At 42.4% G+C, this 22,278-nt stretch overlaps 1 protein-coding gene across 2 annotated transcripts in view; it reads right to left on the bottom strand.

Moving 5' to 3' along the window:
* The window catches only part of LOC108895816 (neurexin-3b-beta), a 103,221-nt gene extending 81,263 nt beyond the window's left edge, over positions 1–21,958 (bottom strand). For both annotated transcript variants that reach the window (XM_018694751.2, XM_018694752.2), the window contains exon 1: positions 20,608–21,958. In XM_018694751.2, the coding sequence (XP_018550267.1) occupies positions 20,608–20,866 (259 nt within the window). In that variant the 5' untranslated portion in view covers positions 20,867–21,958. The remainder of the gene's footprint in view (positions 1–20,607) is intronic.
* Between the last annotated feature and the right edge of the window lie 320 nt (positions 21,959–22,278).

Here is a 22,278-nt window from a genome sequence, read left to right as displayed (position 1 = left end):
AATCTGCCACTCTGTGTGAGTCAAATGGACAGGGGAATTGTTGCAGTGGTATGGGTAGCGGGGACAGGGACTATAGGCAAAACCTCTGTACAAAGCTTACTTCAATCCCTCAGCCCAAGCTCGCACACATCTTAGCTCATATGGCACGCATGAAAATGAGCAAACGCACAGGAAAGACAAAGAAAGTCTCAGCCCGCTGAACCCCTGAGCTACCTTTGACAAAACAGGAACCAAAAATGCATCATTCAAATATATTTTGTCATGTCTTCGTGCAGCAGGTTTTTTCTCCCTCTCCTTGCCCTGGGACAATACATTGGCACAAAGCACGGGCTCTCAAAATTTTTATCCAGTGTGTCCAACGGTAAATTGAGAAATTTATTTTTCTGCCCTGGGGAGTCAAGCTCATTAAAACATATTACTACCCCTGTCATATGGAGACCTACCTATAGGCACACAATCAATTTCCATTTAAAAAAAAACAAAACACGTGGGTGCTCAGTGACCTACACAGTTTTAAATATGTTGCAGTAGAAAGGCAAGGTGACAGGGCCCATTGCATAGTCTAGACATGAGCTCTTGCTTCATCAAAGGGAAGACATCAATCCGTGGGCTGAGCCAATAGGGCCAACAGGTGTCACCGTAACACAGAGTCAAAATCTGACTTCATTTTACTGCGGTGTTGGATATGAATACTGATAGGGATGTATGTGACTGTGCCATGGGAGGCATAAATATCAGCACAGACTATGCAAAACAAGCAATAAATATCTTTGAACTTTTATGCTCCAGCTTTATGTATGGATGCAGCATTATTTGCATTGCTCCGTGGGTAGGTGCCTGAAGCCTTTTAACAGGAGGTTCAATATTACAGTAATAGTCTCCTGTCTGGTGTTATGGACATGCTCTGTATTACATACAGTGGTAGGGCTGTTCACCTTGAAGTAACAGCAGACTGCAGGAGTAGAATAATAATAAACTGAATGTGATCTGCAACCAAACCCTTTACTTGTGGAAAATCCAGAAAAGGTGAGAAAACTACACTGCAGCTCTTTCAAGTCCATCATTTGTCCCCACTGGAACCCTGAGCACCACATACCAACACAGACAACACAGCACAATATGAAAAACTAATCCCCTCTTCTCCAAAATCTCTGTCTACAGCTATACCGTCTGCATTCTTCTTCACGCTTATCAAAGCATTTCCTGTGCACAACACCCACTACCATCTTCGCACTTGACCCTAAGCTTTATCAAGGAGATTGTAGATCCTCGGTGAGAGGTCTGAGGCTGAAATTAGGTATAAAAAACCGAATGGCAGAAAAGCAGCCTCAGTGGTGTGATATGTAGTTTAGGTAAGGCACTGTGGTCAGGCCAGCAGTGGAAAGGGCACCAGGACAGCTATGGCAGGACTACCCACCCTGCACAGCTGCTGGTTTGTCACGCTTTTGTTCAACTTTCATTTAATATGTATATCTGTATCTCTTTACTGGTAGCTGTATTTTTTTTTTTTTTTACATAAATAGGCCACTGAGGCACTGCACAGATTTGGGAACAGGCTGGTTGCAACATTGACCACAGAACTGATACAATGCACACTCAAAACCCTCAAATTCTTCTCATTATTTCACAACATGGGATAACATATTCTGTTCGAAAAACCAGGATATGACAATAATGGAATTTTAAATGAAAGACATGTCAAGGAAGCGAGCTGGGATGAAAAGATAGGACTGGAAGGCATCTTTCTGCCATAACAGAACATGTATACATCTACTCAACGAGCAACCCTGACATCAAACACTGAAACAAAGTGAAAACATCAAAGCTGTCTTGGGGAGAACGTTTTGCTCTGTCAAATTTCACATTACCTTGATCAGTTTAAACTTTTATTTTGTTCCATCAAGTGCACCACAAGCACCCTGCCAGCGAGCACAATAGAAGTTCTTCAGACTGATGGCATTTCTATCCAGGCAGAGAGGCATTCACCGTTGTGGAAAAGGGAACTGTTGTTGAGATAGAGAAAGGAAAAGGCTTGTGTGGGTGAGTGCCAGTGCCTCCGCATTGTGTGTGTACGTCTGCGCCTGGATACGCAGGTGCATCTGTGTGCACGTGCACAGGTGCATGTTTGCATATGCAGACTGCAAGTATAAATTTCATCCGCAGACTCTCATACTTATTCAGTTGGCTGTGGGTCCTTCTAAAATAGCCCCGGGCAAATATTTACATTACAGTATGCTGATTGCTTCACTAATGGCCAGCGCAGAGTGCTCTATTGTGGTGAGATGAAGGGGCCAGTGAAGCGAGATACACAGCTCTAGCATAGTAACTAAAGGTGGCAGGAGTGAAAGGCGTAGTGTTGGGAAACAAACTGTTAATGTGGCTGGCTGACAGGGGAAAAAACATAAGAGAAATGGGAATATATGAAGCCTCACATCCCATTACCCACCGCAATATTCTCACACACAAATGTTCTCTGCACAGGCCTCCTATGACTAACTGTCCTGCTCATTCCGGCCAGCTGCGTTTGTACGTAAAAATGGGTGAAAAAGAACTATTACTCATGGGGAGTAATTTGCGCCCGCATTACTTGTACAAAAAACCATTAGTTGAATGCTAAATATCCCCATTTTATCCCATCAAGACTGCGGTTGTTCTAATCTCTTCAGAATCTAATAAAAGATTTAGACAGTTATCTGAGCTTGCAAAACCAAGCGGGAGAGATTAGACTAACAAACAAACTCCAAAGAAAACTCTTCTCTCCCTTTATCTCAGTTTGTTTTTTCAGCATCTTTGCACAGAATGTGATGATAATCAGGCTTCATTGAAAATGAGGGACGCTACAGTGCTTCTAAATATTTCTCTTTCTCCCAGAGACTTGCTGATTGTGCTATCAGATAGCACAACAAGTATGTGTGTCTGGTTTATGTAGTTGAAGGGAGGGGTGAGAGAGCCGGGGTGCGTCAGGAGCAGGGAGCCACAGTCAGTGGCTGGCTGCAGCCCTGTGTAGCACTAAGGGTCCTTTCTCATTATATGCTATCAGCACTATCAGGTTTGGCTGCAAGGTATTTCACTTATCTGAGAGGAAACCCAACAGGCTCCAGAGCACCTCTCTCACCAAACACTTTAATTGGATCTTTTAAGCACTAATCTGCTGCCCCCAAAACACTGCCTGGGTTTTAATTAAACAAACATATTAGATTTCACTTAGGGCTCCTTGAAATGCCACATTTAACTCATCCTCAACCACAGCGCCACAGGGAGGTGATGCAACCCACCGACCCCAAAAGAATCATTTTGTATTGCTGAGTGTTTATAAATGACATAAACAATTCTTTTACAGCACTGTAAACAATTTAAAGCTTGTGTTTCGAGGTTACAAAGTGATGATTTTATTCTGTGCTCTGGCTGTCCCAGTGTGATGCATCGGGGCTTCTGTGCTAAGCCCGTCTCGCCACCCCCCCACACCAAATAGCCTCATTCGGACGCCGCCTCTACTACAGACCTCAAACAGCCCAGTCGCCTCATCTTGACACTCCTTGGCTTCGATTAATACCAGGATTATTCAGCCAGAACGCATCAACAACACTCATATTTCTCTCTGAGATGGGTATAAATGAATCATTCTCACGCTGCCAATAAATCAATAAAACATTACGCTGATGCAAAAAGAGTTCCCTCGAGAAAGGTGACAGGCAGGGAATGACTGTGAATGCTTCGCCTATTTGTCTTTTTCATCTTTCTCACTCTCACCAGGGGAGGAGGCGTCTGACAGAGGATGGGACGGAATAAAGACATGAAAGAAAGAGAGACGTTTTCAATTTCATCTTTGTTCCGTCTATATGACGGACGGTTTCATCTCAACTAAAACATAAAATCATTTGTGACACTCAGATCAGTGAATCATCCTAAAGACCAATTAAAACTTTCTATGGTTGATCGAATGCTGCGCAGTGAATGGAGACTTGTCAGACGTAGAGGAAAGAGGCTTGCTATACCACGCTGCCGCCATTATCCAGCCAACACCACACTTGGAAGAAGGAAGGACCCATTAATGCACCCTTGGGTGAGGAAATGAACCTGTACTGAGCCCTACTGCTGACAGTGTATCAACTTGTGCAAGCCTAAGAGAGCTATCTCCGAGTCCCAGCCAATGAGAGTTTGACTATTTCCTCACTTACAACCACTTACAGCAGTCACATTGAATCAATGCCTGTGGATAGTTTGATTGGGCCATCCTCCCTACCCTCCCCAAAGCAAAGCCTGTCTCATACTATATATCCTGAGCACACTTATTCCTTTGCATTGCCTTCCACCAATCCACTTCTACTCTTCACTGCCCAAGGGTGCTTTTTACTTCTATTACAAGATTTTAATTCTCTTTGATGATAGGCATCTAACACAGTGCCCTTAACCCTAATCTCTCTCCTCTTTTCCTCTTAGCTGTGGCACTGAGACGATCATTATTATGCATGACATGATTGCGGCTGTAGTTGAATGTCTTCCTATGTGAGTGTTTCTATATATGTGGGTGTGCTTGTATGTGAGAGATGTAAAGTTACGCACATGTCCCTGAAGCTACGAAAGCCATTATTTGGCAACACATCTGAGATAGGAGTGCGCTGGCTGTGGTGGTAGTCATGGCTTCAGTCACGTAACTCCCGATCCAGCTTTTATTACCGCTCATTGTCGATGCAAATGAGCACAGCTAAAGCTATCAATGCCACCTGAGCGGCGCCAGAAGGGACAGCGGGCACCGGCACATTCCTGCAAGTCCTTGATAAAACAATTGTGTAATGTATGAAAAAGAATAACTCCATAAGTGATGATTTACTGCCCTCCCCCTTCTTGGAGACACTTTTTGATTCTATCTCAAAGTGCGCTCATACTGCAGATTTGGGTTTTGCTGGGTGGTTATTGCGCCATTTGAAAGCATTGGTATTCTGTTGGAACTGTAGTTTTCTGGATGTCTGGCCACTCCAGGGAAGAGGAGGAGCGAAGAGAAAAAGAGAAAGGGAGAAGAGAGTCAACTGCATTAAAGTTTCGATGACGACAGTGAAATATTGCTGAGAGAGAAACCTCAAAAATTGATTTGGATATGAAAAGCAACGGAAGAGTGCAGGAGGGGAGGGAGAGAAAGCGACAAGAGCGACAAAAAAAGAAAAGTAATACCAAAGAGCTTGCAGCAGGGATCTTCAGGATTTGCAGAGGAGTAAAAAAAACAAGGGTGACGTACAAAGAGCCAAACAATCTTTGTCAAGACTTTTACACATTTCTCTCCAGTGGCTCTGATTCCCTCAGTAGGCTCCAATTCCCCCTCTAGCTACAACAGGCCACTATCCCCCTACCTTTGTATGTGTGTGTGTGTGTGTGTTAAACTGGCTCTCTGCCTAGCCAATTATGTCCTTGTGCTAGAGCCATCTCCCTGTCCCTGACCTTTACCGCCCGGCTCCCAACAGACCGCCCTCCACTCCACCACTTTGTCTGAATGTCTGTCCCACTATCGCTCTTCGCTGGCCCACTAAAGAAAAAGAGAGGAGAAATGTGTTTTCTTTTTTCTTCATTTCACAGGGTGCAATGCGTGCAATCCACCCTCCTAAAAATCTCCTCTTTTCTCAGTCTTTCCATACTTGCCAAGTTTTAGAATTATTTGCTCTATCTCGATGCACTTGTCCATACTTGCTTTGTCTGCACTACTGTCTACCATTTTGTCGCTGTGATCAAGGCCATTAATGGCTGTGAATATATTCTGGTTTTGTGGTGAATTTCTAGCTAGGGCGAGGACCAAATGAAAATAAAATAATAATGCAACTATATCTGCCCATTACTTCCTGATGGCATACCACAGCAGGGCTCCACAATCCAATCAAACGGCAGATAATGAAAGCAAGGAAGCAATTTAAAACCTTGAGGGTCCTTCAAAAGCAAAAAAAAAAAAAAAAAAAATAGAGCAAGAGAATCAAGCAGATCAGCTAATATTATGGCAGATAATCCATACACTTTGCACCTCTTCTTTCCCTTGGTCGTTGTCTCTTTGTCCATCTCTCTTGCTGTATATGTTTCCTTTTTTTCTGCCTCCATTCTATCACTTTGTCTCTGCCATTTCAGGGCAGGATAATTAAAGTTCTTTGATGCTCTACCTCTCCAACTACTTCACAGGGATGGAGTTAATGGAAGTCACCAGCTTCTACCAGACCTTAGACTTTAAATTGAATGTCTCCACTCCATTTGAGAGCTGCACGAAGATAAAAGGGCAAAGTGATAGACTCTTTGCCTCCTGCTCATAGAGCTCTAACTAGACAACTGGAGACACTTTAATGGTCATTGCTTTGCATCATATTCAATATAAATGAATACCAGTTGAATCTGCAATCCCTGTATAATGGGTAATTGTCTGGTGCGTGCCAACTCATATGCACGGTGATGTGTGGGTACCAGTACACGGAAGAGCACTGAGAATGAAACGGCTCCTTTGAGATTTGAGTCTGATGGTTTTGGCTGAAATATTGTCTGTCCATTCTCCTTATTTCTCGTCTCTCTGACTCATATCTCATCCAAACATTTCTGACGATGCAAGGCTGCCAACAGAGAATCCAAAAACCAAAGAAATGGGGGATGTCCTGCTATCTCAAAGACTGGTGCATTTTGTGAGTCCTGCACTGTGCCAGAAAAGTTTTATTTTGTGTGTGCTTTGTTACTTTTCATTTAGCTGTCTCCCTTCACTATATGCTGTTATCAAGAGCAGAGCAGGGTTAAAGCAACAAACTCTTGCCATCTATTACAGTGTATGCCACTTCATGATCATTAAGACCTGTGCATGGATCTAGAGTAGAGTATCTTTACTGTGAATACTGTACATAAACTACTTCTTTATTTGTGCACCTCTGAAAGGTTGTTTGTGCCACAACTGGAAACCAAAGGGCCATGCCTGGGGTAATGCGCGTTGCTTCGATGTATCCTTCAGCTTGAACCAAAAACACTGACACATATGGTACATCCCCACACAAATACACAAATACTGTATATACTCGTCAATTAACTCACCCACGCACTTCAGTTGTGTGTAGCATCAAAGTGGTAAGCTGCGCGGCGCTGATGTCTCCTGACTGATTAGTGAAGCTTGCTTCTCTTAGAGTGGGATGTGTCCAGTGTATAAAATGTATTTGCTGTTTTCTTGTGAGAGCTAAATGACAGTTCTAATCAATAGCCTCTTATCTCTTTTTTTGATTCTATTTTTTATTTGCCTGTGATGTTATGGCTTCTGATGAATCCTCGACAGGTATCAGAATAAATAAGCATCCTCTTGCCCTGGCTGGTGCTTTATACAGGCTTATTCTGCTGGAAAATACTCACTCCACAATAGACCTCATGACTTGTTTGCGCTCATTTCCCAAATCAATGTCAGTACAGAGATATGGGTTACGACCTCTACTTTGCTTTGGCACTGAGGTTTACATGAGTGTATTGTCTAAATATCACTGAATGCACAAAAGTCCCTCTTTGTCTTCTATGCACGTGTGAGTGTTGAGCAAGTAGGGGAGGGTGCATATGAACATGTCTGTATGTGTAAAACATTTTTTTAAGGACGCATCCATACTGCCTGAGTCTGTGTGCATCTGGGAGGCTTTGAAGTGGATCCATGCTGGGGTGCATTCCACATGGCAGAAAAATCACTCCTGGCGATACCACGGCTACGCAGCACAGCGAAAACGTGCACACACAGGACACATGCGTACAGACACATACAGTATACATGTGGACACACACAGTTGGAGGCAGTTTGAGACCGAGGAGCGACGGTATTCCATGAGACAGGAGAGTGGGCTGCAAAGCACCATACCTGCCAGCTCCCATCTAGTCGACAGCCTTCTGGAAAGCAGACCTAACCAGACTCGCCAAGTTTGGTCGGTTAAAAAGCATGTGATTTAAAATTCGGCACACGCACGCTCATTTCTCTGGTTGGCCTTCCTTTTAAATTTTGAAATATTACAGCCATCAGTACTGACATTATAGGCTTGTTTGATCATCTGCAGCAAGAGTGCCACGTTTTCCATTTGTAAGAGGCTGCTGCAAGAGCTACACGTACACACTTATATTTGTGTTGTAAGATTCAGACAGAACAACAGTCATACCACAAACAGTCCTTACAAGTAAGACACACTACATTAGCACATGCTCACACAAAGGTCAATACCATAATTCCAGACAGGGATTTGGGCCATAATGTTAAGCCAGACCAACACCTAAGGTCTGAACTTTAACAAAGCCAGCTGGACAACAGTCTTAACCCCTCAATAATAACCCATCTGCTCACTGAATCTTCGTCCTGCGCTCATCTCCCAGTTGGCACAATGAGCCTCTTCACTTCATCAACCACCACCATAAGGATCAATACAGCACTTCAGTATTGATTCTGCATTCTGTGGTCAATGCCAGCTCCAATAATCACCTCTGTTCGCTCATCAATTACACCAGTTCTACCACTAAAGGTTAGATAAGATGTTTGTTTTTTCACTAAGGATCACTGCCCAGAACCAGTAACAATAACTAAATGGATCCTAAAGAGGAAGGTAATGAAGTTAGAGCATGTGTTGTCTATTAATGTCTGACTCATTACGACTGCACTTTTCTAACAAATCCTAATTGGTGATGATGAACAGCTAAAAATGATGGCTGCTATGTTAAAGTGTGACATATGAAAAAGCTGAAAATATTCTGTCAAGTAGAAATACTGTCTCAAGGGGGTGTCATACAGGACCATATATCACAATCAGTTATTGTGTTATGAGGCGAGAAAGTTTCCACTGTTTGTCCTGGTGTTAGAGAAGATACATTTTGCTTTCTGTACGTTAGTGAAGCAGAGCAGCCTTCTACACTGAGAACATTAAGGTCAGCTCAAACATTAATTCACTCAGCTGCATAAGTTATTCTAGCCCTAAACTCTCTCTCACACACACACACACACACACACACATACATAAGCATTTGACATTTGAAAACTGCAACTATGTTGTCTGGACTGGCACTGATATGTACACTATGGCATTGGAATGGGGTGAATATCCGCTTCTCTTTCCTCTCCTCTAGTATAGCCTGATAAGCCCTGCTCCGGCTTGGCCAGATAGACAGAACGGGGGCTGAATATTTTTATTTTTTTTTTCCTCTGCTGTGTGTCCTAGATGTCTGCACACAGTGGCAGCGCTGCGTTAATTCGCTCAGACGCTGTCACGAATGCGGCTCAACGTAGCCCGAGCCTGCAACTTGGCATGAGAGTATAAAGGAGAGAGAGAGAAAGGGAGAGAGAGAGAAGAGAGAGAGAGAGGGAGAAAGAGAGAGTGGGAGACAGCTTGGACAGAGGGCTGGATAGAAAGAAAAGCAAAGATAAAACAAGAGAATTAACCAAGAGATAAAGAGGAAAAGACAACACCATGGATAGACAAGGGATAGAGATAAAAACGGAACACGGGCTATTTATGAAAATGAATGGCTTGGGATGTTGGTTTGTGGAATTAACATCGGTGACAAATCATGCGTGGGCATCAGTGTTGAATTCCATTCAGGCGACACGTGGCCGCATGCTCATGCCTATGGATCTGGGAGAGTGATACTGTATCAGGATAAGCCTGTCTCTCTCTGTTGCATTCAAAGATGTAATCTGTACTGTATGCTGCCTATTCTAAGGCCTAGTCCTTTTCATGCAAGTCACTTCAATGGAGAAAAAGAACAGGGTTTGAAATACAGAAACACAATGCAGTTTTTTCATTGGCAGCTGCCTTCATACCTGGGCATCTAGGTAGCCAATTGCAAGGTAGGTGGATAGCTCCATAGATAGCTAGATACCATGATATTTTTAATTTATCATTTATTTTATATAATTATCACTTAGCCTTTGAATATTTAGAATGGATTAGCATAAAATCCTAGGACTGAAAATGCCACAGTGCAGAGAAAACCAGGTCTTTATGTGTCTGAACACAGCTTATATTAGAGTCAGACCTGTATTTCTAATTCCCTCCTACTTTTTCAGTATAAATTTATCATATTGTAGTACGATTTGTCCCCACTTTCTGATTTTATTCTTTTTTTTTCAGTTTTTTTTTTTCTATTAATTTGCTGCTGATGCTGTTTGCTGTTAATGCAAACTCAAAACTCCCTCCTCCTATTACAGTGACAGTGACAGTCTTAATAATTAGTACAACTAATCAGTAAAACAACAGATAACACGTCATGCGCATCACTCTGCTGCTAACTTTCTTTATTGTCATTCACTACTGATTTTAAGGCATTTCCACTTTGACATTTTTTTTGATCACGGATACTCCTAATATTAAATGCCTTCTGACAGACTAATGGGCAGGTGAGGCTTTTCATGTTAAATATCTGAAGAAAATAGTTCTGGTAAATGACAGGACTATACTGTTGCACTATGAAATTACTGTTTGGAATTTTACATCATAATGAATTTACCATGTGCTTAGTACAGATAATTCCACTCCCTGTCCATATTTTTAGCTGACCTTTATTAACTTTATTTGTTTGTGTCATCCACTATTATGAGAGGCTCAGCTACTGAATGCCAGCTTTTATTTGAGAATTTATGGCAGCAAGATATATAGCAGGGGAGATGGTAAAATAGCTTGATGAGACAGATAAATAGATTGATTTTGCAATGCTGAAAGAATGGAAAAGCAAGCCTTTTGTTGGAGAAATCTGCTTAGTTTACAGTCAGCACTGATAAGGGCAGGCAGAGGTAAGAGTGGAATAAGGATCAAATGTGTTGGCTAGAGGACAGCCACAGAGAGGAGAAAATCAATTAGAGGGAAAGAGGGAGGGAGAAAGAGAGTGGGGAGGGGGGTTTTACGTGTGCGTGTGTGTGTGTGTGTGTGTGTGTGTGTGTGTCGTAGTATCTTCAAGTTCACAGAACTGAGTAGAGTTGAGTGATTTTATATAAGTGATGGAGAAGAGAGGAGAAAGGTGGAAGAGGGGTGACTCATCTCTTGGTATAGATACAGTAGCACCAGCAGCAGTGTCTTTGTTTGCATCTAGAGTGTAGACCTCACAAAAGACCTTTATTCATTGATCCACACTTGAGCTTGAATCTTGTAAGCAGATTACAGGCACATGTATATACTGTATTAGAAATAAGACATCTCTTTTGTCTACAATTCAATATGCTCTTCCAAAGAAAGTAGTACCAGCACATTGCAAACAAAAAACAGACATGAAGAAGAGCATGACACATGAACCATAATAATCTCTTCAATTCAAACTGCCTCTTATAAGCAGATGTACAGTCACACACACATAGATACACACAGTCAGTATCAAGTTAGAGTCAGCATCTTCAGATAAAGCAATGTAGATAATAGCTTGGCATGGTATCATTTCTGTGATTAATCCTTCGGCCTGCTTTTGAGCACTTGATAAATCAAATCAAGGAAACACCCACTCCCACCCCCACACACACTGACACAGGCGCATGTGGAGTAATGAGCGTCTAATCAATCTTGCTCAGGCGGCGCGCTTGCAGTTTCATCCTGCTAGTGAGGCTGAATTGCTCCTTGCTCTCTTCATTCTAACAAATATGGGACATATATTGTTTACATCTACAGTGCCCTGGGGGGCTTTTGGGATCCATATGAATTATCCATATCCACTAAGTGCCCTGTAAAACAGGATGAATCACAGGTTAAGGCTTGCTTTAAAGTCTCAAACGCTTATGTAAGACTCCAGTAAAGGAGAGGTCTACTTCCTTTTTCCTATCTCTCTTACCTTCTCCCTTTTATGTTAATTCTGCCAGTTTATTTTACACTCAGGATTGCAGCAAAATAAAAACATGTATTGCTTACTGTGAACACACAAAGCACTACTTATGATTCTAAGCTTTACACATAGAGAGAGGCAGATACGCGGAGGCAGTTTGCTGTACAATAAACAAGAGGTCAAGGAGGGGGGAGAAAAACACTCATGCCCTCTGACCCACTCTTAAACTTATGACTGACCATGGCACAATATTGCCCATCAGAGAGTGCTAATGATTCCCAAGGGAGTCCTAGTGCTGTGTTTGGGATGTGTGCAGTGGGGAGGAGCGCTGTGTACTGAGGAAGTGCGGCTGGGTGGCAAAGATTTGAAGTATGCGCACGCCCTCCCTAATGGCGTCAGTATATGACTTAAACACATTTTTGTAAATGTGCGAGTTCTAAGCAAATTTCTCTAAATTTTGGCAAAATATCATGTAAATCTGCGTGTTTCTCTCAACTTTTTTTTTTTTATGTGAAAACAATTAGGACGATGTGACAAGATTACATAATTAATTGAGCATCAGTAGCTGGTGTTTTTAATCAGCCAGTATGGTGATTAAAGAGGGGTGACATGCTACAAGGATCCCCATCTGGACTCAAAACAGGGACATTGTGGTTATGCACAGCCCCCAAGACACTGGCTGTTTCTACTGTTTAATTTTTGAGCTTTCTGGTAGAGTGGAGACATGTAACACGTAGCATGACATGAATACTACAGAAGTGTGTCCTCCAGTGTTTTCTTTTAATTTCCTGCATTACCAATCTAGAATTGTTTTTATGTGCACAAAATGAGAATAATTTGGTCTTCAATGATGCCTCTATACGCACAACCATTAGTAGAAAACAGGAACAAAAGTTTAGGTTTCACTGAGGATTTTCAATGTCTAAACAGTGTGCATGACCGTGAATCCAATGTCTTCTACAGCAGCACAAGCAGTACGACTCATTCTAAAAGAGGAGGGAAGGATGTCAGAATGGGGAAAAAGCATCTCCCTCATGCCCTTGTATCTTATGTTTCCTGTGTGATGTGTGGACACACAAGTGTGTTTTCTGTTACTGGTCTGTCGTTCTTCAGACGTGTGCCCATCCTCCTACAAGTTATTATACAGGCTGTGTGTGTCAGGACACAGCACATGCATGTCGAAACACCTTCACTGACCCATCAGCCTGCCCAATCAATTCTCCCGACAGGTGTTCCTTCATAGACTGTGTCAAAATTGGGTCCATGCCGGCTCGCCTTGCCTGCCTGCCTATCTGTCTGTCTCTCTTTCTGGCTGGCGGTATGTTCATATTAGTGGTGCTAGCAAGATGATATCATGTTTCCGGCTGGCCAGCAAGCCTCTTAGCCAACCCTGGCTGTCTGTTTGCTAAGGGACTGCAGGAAGTCCCAACGCAATATCCACTCAGTGAGTCTGGGCAAGCCCATTAGCTACTTTAGCCTGGACTAGAGTGGGTTGGAGAGGCTATCCCAATCTCTCTTTCTCTGCCTGCCTCTCTGCTGCACCTCTTTTTCTTTTGCACGTGTACACTCTCTCCATCTCCCTCCCACTTTATCTGCCACCTCTGCTATCTCTCTTTCTTCCTAAATAGTTCTCTATCTCTGTGTTGCTTATTCACTCTTTACACCGCTATGCTTCGTTCTCCCTCTGCATTTTTTTCTCTCTCTCTTCTGCCATGATAAACCACAATGAAAGAGAAATACTGCATTGGAAACCTGGCGGAGCAAGAGATATTTATCCAGTCCTTGCAGGGCGAGATGGAGGGGATTACAAATATTATATTTGCTTGACTGTAAACATATTTATCAGGGGATGAATTATCTGTTGGTTGCGTATGTGTCTGCAAAAACATGTTTGTCTAGATGCTCGGCCTCATCTCTGGAGTGCTGAGCAATAACAAAAATCACCTTTGACATGGTGCTACTGTCTAAGCTTACAAAAACACAGAACGCATTCATTTAGTCATCCAGTGCATTATACATGCAAACACAGGGCAAATTTAGGTTAATTACTACTTAGGTAACCTCATATTGAAAAAAAAAAACAAAACATTAATTTTATTTCTTTTAAAATACTTAATTTGTACTTTGACAACCCCTCTATACCTATACAGTGTTAAGACAGCCCATTAACCCTAAGGTGAATATGAATATGAAATATGAAAATAGCTGACATTACATTTCACTGTCTATAAAAGTACTCCATCTTGCTGTCAATAGCACCAACAGCCTTTCTCAGAGAATCAAAAATCAATCATTGAAGTGCTAATTACTGCCAAGAGACACATCCTGAGGGGAGGTATGAGTGTGAGGGTGGGAGGCCCTTTCTACACTCTATATAAATCATTAATCTGGTCCCCTCAAGGTCACATTCTTCATTTCAAATATGTGTAATAATATCCCAATGACTTCAACGAAGAGAGCGGGGCCCAGGTGACCGATTCAGTCTTCTGGTGTCACTTGGTGAGTGGCGGGGAAAATGGAGTATCTGAAAGCTGTTTGTTTGATGGAGACCATAATGAGCTCAACATGGAGCTGGCAAGCAACCTAATATATATGATGTCATCATGGGTCACATCCACCATGTCTCATGACCTCTGCTGGAAATCCTTGTACTGTCTAATCTCTGGAGGCTCTGTCACTGTCTCCATGGAGACAGACGTGACACAAGGGGCACAGCCATTCAAACTAATTGGCTTTGGGATCAACACTAGAAAGTGTAACTACTTTTCTATATCCACACAGATAAAGTCCTTGCAAAAAAGAAATGAATTAATTCAAAAATGAATATTAAGAGACATATAAAAAAGGATGAAATATTAAAAATCTATAGGCTTGGTTCAAGTCATGCTCATCCGCTTATTCATTTGCATCAAGGATGGAGCTCCAATCAGTGGGGGTTTGTTCAAACGAATAATCATTTGATGGATAATTATGAAATGTCTTCAACTACTTCCTGTTGGAGCCATAGCCATAATTAGTAAAGTTAGAGAGCATAAATATAATTAATAACCCAAAGCTGGAGTGACCGAGCAGGGGGGAAAAAAGCAAGCACTGAGTTTCTAGAGGATGAGTTTGCGAGGACAGATTTTCCTGGTTAATTTGCAGAGCAAGCAGATTTACGGGGGTAAAAAAAAATACAGTGAAGCAAAGAGTTTTGGAGGAAAAAAAAGATGTTTATCTATATGTTGTGAAAGGAAAGAACTATGAGCAAAGAGAGAAAGTCAGGGAGAGAAAGGAGTGGAAGGTAAAAAGTGAGGCTGTGAGCTGAGCAGGCATAAAAGTGAGATAAAGGTCAGGATGAGAGGGAAAATGCAGGAGAGGAGCCACTGCGATGTCACTGTCACCTCATTAACGCTTTCAACTTTGTTTTTGCACCTTTGTTTTATTTCATTCTCTCCCCTGCTTCCACTTTCCTTTCCTTTCCTTTCCTTTCCTCACCTTCTTTCCCTCCTCTCTGGCAGCCCTGAAAAACAGCCCTGTCTTCACTAAGATAAAATGCCCAGGCTTGTGAGGGCAAAAAGAGGGGCCGAGATGGCAAAAAACTAAAATAACCACATAATTAAGCTCCTAAAACTGCTCTTCTTATTGATTTGCTGTCCTGAGCATAAGCAGGGAGCAGCAAGAAAAGTGAAAAAAAAAACTGGGCGAGGATTCGAGAAAAGAGGAGCAAGATGAAGAGGGAGAGAAGAAATGTTTTCAAATGAGAATCCAGCTTGCTGTGTCTTTGAGAGATGGTGAAAAACAGTAAGTCCACAGGAATCTCCTATTCCTCTCCTCTATCCCTCAACCATCTAACTCCCCTGTTCTTCATTCTCTATTTTTTAGTACAGCACCCATAATGAATTGCCAGAGGGCAATATCATTTAAGTCTATACAATGTCCTGTATTATGCCTACACACACTCCCCCCTACACACACAAACGCACACCTCATCAAGGTAGACAGCAACACAAAGCATGCAATGCTCTGGGTTCATGGGAATAATTCATATATGTGCTACATGCGGGAGTTATTATGCAGCCTCCGCACCTGGACTAATACATTTTACAGGAGACTGAGGGGTCAAATACATTTTTCATAACTTCAGCTGTGACAACACAAACCGTTCTAGTATGTTGCCATGCCTATGTCCACAAGCTACTGAACCAACTGAGAGGGAAAACAAATGCTTTGCCATTTGGTATTTGCGGTTATTTCTTTGCCCTTGCCACAATTTGAAAAATAATTTTCAACTATTACCCTTTGTATACTCTGGGGTAATAGCGACAATGTCATGGTTAGCATTTTTCACTGGAATCATGTTACCATGAGAGCCAGAGAGGTTTAGTGCAGTCACCTGTGGCTAATGGTTTACATTTTTAACTCTGGTTTCAATGGGAGAACTTCCACAGGGATGAAATTAATAGAAAAAGGCAAGGAGAGGAAACTAATCTGAGAATTTACAATCATGCTAGTGACTCTGTGAGGCTGCATTTGGGCAAATGGGGCTTTAAGATAGAAGCTAATGTTAGGATGGTGAAACGCTCACAATGACAATGCTAGCATATGGATTTTTAGCAGGTAAAATGCTTACCATGATTACCATATCTGTTTGGCACATTAGAATACTAACATTTGCTATTTAGCACTAAAAGCAAAGTACACCTGAGGAAAGTCATTACATTTGCAAACTGAAATTGTGACCGGATGATGGTGCTAGATGATAGGTTCGTCAGTGCTAACCAAAATCATTCTGATCCATTTTAAGATTGTCTGTACCCAATTCCATGGCGATACATTCAGCAGTTGTTGAGATTTTTCAGTCTGGACCGGAGTAGTAGACCGACTAACCAAATGACCAACCAACTGACCAACCAACCAAGTGACTGATGACCAACAGACAGCTGTTCCACCAGCATGGCCAAACATCTAAACAAAACAGAATGGAACAGAGAATATAGCTAGAACATAAATATGTCAACATGTCTTCAATGTGCTTTACTGATAGTGAAGTAGAGCTCCCGTTCTACATGAGACACCTGAAGTGAGCACATAATATATTTATAGAAATATTTATCACACAATGGTCTTGAATACACTTTGATCCAAAGTTTCAATAGAATCTTTTTTGCATTAGACTTTCTTCACTTTCTCTTCAATTACTCTTCCAGCAGTGAGAAAAAGCCATTCTTCAGTTAAACTAAGTGCCAATGCTGCCACTTTTCCCTTACAGTGTTAAGGGCCCGGGGAAGAAAAACAGCAGACTCAAACTAAAAATGTCAATCCTTTGATAATTTGTGAAAGAAAGGAAGGATTTGATGCAGCCTTTATTCAAATCACAGAACCGAAGCTTACCTCAGAGGAAAATACGACACTATCTCAGCCTCCCTTCCTCCCTCCATTTCACCCTTCTCACGACTTACAGTACAGCACAGGTCCACTGACTCTATGTGGAAGATGGTGTTTCCAAAGCCACCCTCTACAAGGTGATCCTGCATCAAACGACTGCTACACATGTATACGCACACAGAGGCAAACCGCACACACACTTTCTCTTTTAGTCTCCTTAAGTGCTAAGGGCAAAGCTTCAAAGCAGGTCAAACCACTCTCACAGTTGTTATTCGGTTGACTCATTCACTTTTAAACAATGTCTGCTCAATTTATAGTGAAGCGGTGATGCTTTTACTATCACCTGAAGTGTTCCCTCTGTCCATATATTCAATGTATGGTATTGCATTAAGCAGAATTCACATGATCTGAATTTGACCAATAAATCCTTTTGATTATTCATATACATATGTCTGCTAAAGCAGCAGATAATAATATATTGTGGAAATACTCTGTGGGTGAATTAATACATACAGTACGTTATGGTCTAAACAATAGAGCAGAGATATTTTTGTCTAAATACTGAATAATTGATACAGTAGGTCAGTTGTTTGCATCTTAACATTGACTTCAAGCTGCTACTAGGAATATATATGCAATGTAATATAAATGTGGTTTGCGTCAGTTCAGTTCATAAACACACAACTAAAAGTACACATCCTTAAGCACTGACACTGACACTTTTGGTAAGATGGAGAAATCACCAGAGAATTTGCATGTGTCAAAAAGAAGAAGAAAAAAACAGAAACCTTCAAACATCTTTCCAGTATCTAAGAACTTATGGAAATAGTGTCTAATGAAATAAAACATATTATGCTCTCAGTAACTTATTACTGTTCCTGCACCTTCCTGAGAACAACTAATGGATTAATGCCTATTGAGAGAGAGTTTTTTTCAGTGTGGTGATACATAAATAAATGAAAAAAGCAAAAATAAATTGTTATTGGATATTCATGCCTATGGCACCCTAAACATACTCCCTTATTTATGAATACCTCTGCACTGTTTTGCCCTGACAGAGAGGATCACTCCTAGTCACTGGCTCTAATTAAGAGTTTACATACGCAGAGGGCATAACACCTCAGGGTGTGTTGTGTGTGTGTGTGTGTGTGTGTGTTAAGGTGTGTGAATGTATGCATAGAATATGTACACATGTATCACGCATGCTAGTGTTGAGGTGTCTGTGCACGTACTGTGCAGTATGTGAGAATATAGATAGTATAAATTGTAGCATGTATTTGTTGTGTCTGTATGTTTTCTTCCAAGGTCTCCTCTGAATCTGTAATTACAATCACGCCAATAACCAGGGTCAGTCTGTTGCTGCTGAATTGTAAATAGGCATTGCACAAACACAAACACACAGACACACACACTAACACAAACACACACACATATGCACAGTAACAAGCTTCCTAATCTCCTGATTTTATCCTCTCTCTTATCTCGCTCTGTACTGAGTCACCACATTCTGCATGCAAATTTACACAAAAGTCAACCAGAACCAATCCCAACTAACTAATAAACAGTTATAAACCTCTGTGACTTATGATGCATTCAATAGTGTGGCTGATAACAGGAGCTTCTAGTGCTTAAAGCATGTGGATAAAATATAGTTTGGGCAAGAAACTATTTCATCCACAAACTAGAATCCATATGTAAAAACAAATGTTTTAAATCAGTTAGGTATGATGATTCAAATGAATAGAAATAATGCTATTGGTGTGGCAAACAGACAAACATAACATACAGTAACTTCCTAATGTTGCACCTTCAACTGTAATGAAAATTTTAAGTTCAGGATAAAATAAAGAAATTGAGAGCAGTGTAAATCAATCATTGTGCAGCCGTCTGATGCACAGGAACGTGCATCTTACCTGCGGCTTTTTTAAATGGCTGCCACCCAGTCCCTGCCCAGACTCTCATACTTTGTATGGTTTGCACATTCCACATTAGTAATGCAGATCCTCTCTCTCTCTCCCTCCCTCTCTGCCTGTCAGGCTCATCTGCTCCAATAGCCCTCAACGTGCTAAAAATGAGCCCTCGGTGTGTTAAAAGGAGTCAAGCATAGACCTGGCTCAAATTTATTTTTCAAACAGATTCGATCCCCCTGCAGGGACTGATTGATCTGGTATGACACAAAGGCACAGACTGGATTGTCCCAGTCTGCATCTTTTGCATTATGTTAAAAAAATACTTCAGTGGTATTTCTGTCTAAACATTATAATCCAGCATCTTGCAAGGTCACCACAGTTACCATGCTGTATTCTGTTGATAATTCAATTTTGTTAAAAATGATTTTGCTGTCACTTTTTATCATAATGACAACATACAAACCATAACAATATGTGTAAAAATAACTGTGTTTTAAATGCCTGCACCACCTTTGAGTGTAATCTTAGTGAATCTCTTTACTCCAATTTCAAATACATATATTGACACGGTTAGACCTCATCACTTAATATCTACATACTTCTATACGTGATTAACTTCTTATTCTCTATTTACAGTGTAGTCATTCATGAAAGGACCAGTAATTACCGCAGGAGTAAAAAAAACTGACAAAACAGACAAACAAAAAATAGGATAAATAAATTCTTCAAATAAAAGTCACCTTATGATGCCATGGTAATACAATAAAGCATGTACGTTCAGAGAAACTGAAGATTCAACTGATGTCTGTCTAGGTGCTAATGGTGCAAATAGATCACATTAAGTAGCTATAAAACAAAAGTCAATATTGAGAAATGCATTTGACCACTGGTGCTAATTCTCCCTCCTGGGTGTGTACATTCAGTTGCAGAGAAGAAAAGCTTGTGCTGCTGTTAGAAGAGATAACAGATGCGTGAAATCCTACATGGACATTTTTAAACAGAGTTGTTAAATTTTAAGTCAACTTCAAAAAGCCAGATGTCACAGTGCATTTTGTCTAACAGAGACCTAACACGTAAGAGGACAACCCCCTTGACAAAAGCGGAGAATAGTAGGACTCTTATTAAAAGATGAGGAAAACCATCGTCTAGTTTTTCGCTCATCAATCATCAGTTACACAGTGGGATCATGGTAATTCAGAGTTGCTGCTTGCTCCTTAGTTGATAGAGTCACTGTGGGTGTTTTGCTTGTCAGTGCCTTTCACTGACAATTAAACCTATAATCTCATAAACGATATACAGATCCATGATGCAGCACTGCTGTCAACTATCGTTAGTGCTTCGTGCTGTGGTGGAGGGAAGAGTGAGAGCGAGAAAGAAAGACAAAGACAGAGGGACAGTGGGAGGGAGGAAGTGAGTGAGTCAGTTATAGAGAGAAGAAAATGATAGAGAGGTGGCTACAGATGGCTCCCTTTGACTCTGATCAGTCATGATGATAAATGGACAGAAGCAGGGAAAGACAGAGAGGAGGGAGAGCAAAGAGCAGGAGGCGAAAGGTGGTGACAGGACTCACCATGGCCGGCTCGTAGTGAGGCCGGGGAGCGGTATATGGACACAGGTGGCTGGTGGTGCCTGGGCCCCTGAGGGCCCTGCAGGTGATCAGGCCGGGGCAAGGCAGGGGGCAGGGGGGCTCCGGGGGTAGGGGAAAGGAGATGGAGGTCTGAAGATGAGGAGGAGGAGGAGCCCCAAGCAGAGCCCAGCACCATCCATCCCACTGCCAGAGGCAACATCCAAAACAGCTGGCCCTCTTGGGGCTTTCTTTTGGGGAGCATGGTTCACGCCCCCCCCCTACTGGATATTTAAAAGAGAGTAAAGCAGATGTGCAAGGATCTCAGAAAAAGTGACCTTCCCGTAACCAGGGTACAGCAGCAAACTCCATAGCAGAGAGAAATGAACACAAGCTCCTTGTTAATGTAAGATCCAGCAGTTCCCTCCAAACAAAATGCAGCTCAGGCTTGTCTCTTGGACTCCACTCGTTGGAAGGCAGCAGATATCCCGCTGTTCTTCGTTTGCTTGCTGGCTCTTTGAACCAGAATCCAATATGTCTTTACTTTCTGTTCTCGGCAGGATCACCCTGTGGCTTTTCCTTTGATGACCATGTAGCCTGCTTGTGTGTGCGCGCATGCAAGCAACCCGCGAGACTGTGCATGCACTCTTTCGCGGGAGACACCTGGAATACGTCCCTGTGCGCCCCTCTTCACCTGCAGGCACAGAGTGAATGACAGGACAGGGAACAACCTGCGCCGCAGCCTTCTGTCCGCGCGCTCTGCCTCGTTCTGCTCTGCACAGCTCCGCTCTGTCAAGCCACAGATAATACACAGCCTCGGCTATGAGACCGAGGAGGAGGGAGAGATGGAGGGAGGGAACGACAGAGAGACGAGGAGCTCCACACACTCCAGCACGGGCAAACTGTCAGATTTCTGCCTCTCTATCGTCTCGGCAGTAACACACTCCCTTCTTCCTCACAGTTCGGCTACAGAATCTCAACGCAAGGTGAAGATCCCCACTTGTGCTTTATCTCCTCCATCTTTAAGTTTGGATCCAATATTTGTCTGACTTTTTTCCCCCCTCTTTCTCCAGCTCTTTCTTCTTTTTCTTTTTTTTTATGTCCTTAGAGAAGTGAAGTGGTCTGGCTTGTTAACCCAGGGAGACCCAGACTGATAGCTCTTTGTATTACTCCACAGGAGAAAGAGACAGATTTGCAGACAGATAAAGAAAGAGAAAAGCCAGGGAGAAAGAATCGGATGAGAAAATGAGAAACTGCTGGGAGGGAGCGAGATGGAGGGGGTGGTGAGGGAGAAGGTGTTGGGGGGTGGGGGGGTTGGGTGAACGAGAAGGGGAGAGTGGGAGAAAGAAAGAGAGAGAGAGAGAGAGAGGAGGAGAGAGAGAGAGTTAGGAGGAGAGGACGAGGTCTCAGGTGAAACTAAGCGAAGATGATGGGGCAGAGGAAGAGAGGGAGAGGATGGGGAGGGGAAGGGGGAGGGGAGAGGCAGCAAGTGGGCCAGCCTATGCAAATCCTCCCAGAGCAGCGAGCAAATCAGGGAGGCAGGCAGCCACTGCAGAGGAGTGGGCTGCCTTTAGTCACAGGGAGAAGAGGTGTGAGGGAGGGAAGAGAGAGTGGGGGAACGAACAGCAGAGAAGGAGAAGTACGGGAGAGAGAAATGAGAGAGTGAGGGAAAAATTG

The sequence above is a fragment of the Lates calcarifer genome, linkage group LG7_1 (genome assembly GCF_001640805.2).
Source record: "Lates calcarifer isolate ASB-BC8 linkage group LG7_1, TLL_Latcal_v3, whole genome shotgun sequence".
In the NCBI taxonomy this organism is placed as follows: Eukaryota; Metazoa; Chordata; class Actinopteri; family Centropomidae; genus Lates; species Lates calcarifer.
The sequence above is the reverse complement of the archived record's forward strand: the minus strand, read 5'-3'. Positions and strand labels throughout refer to the sequence as shown.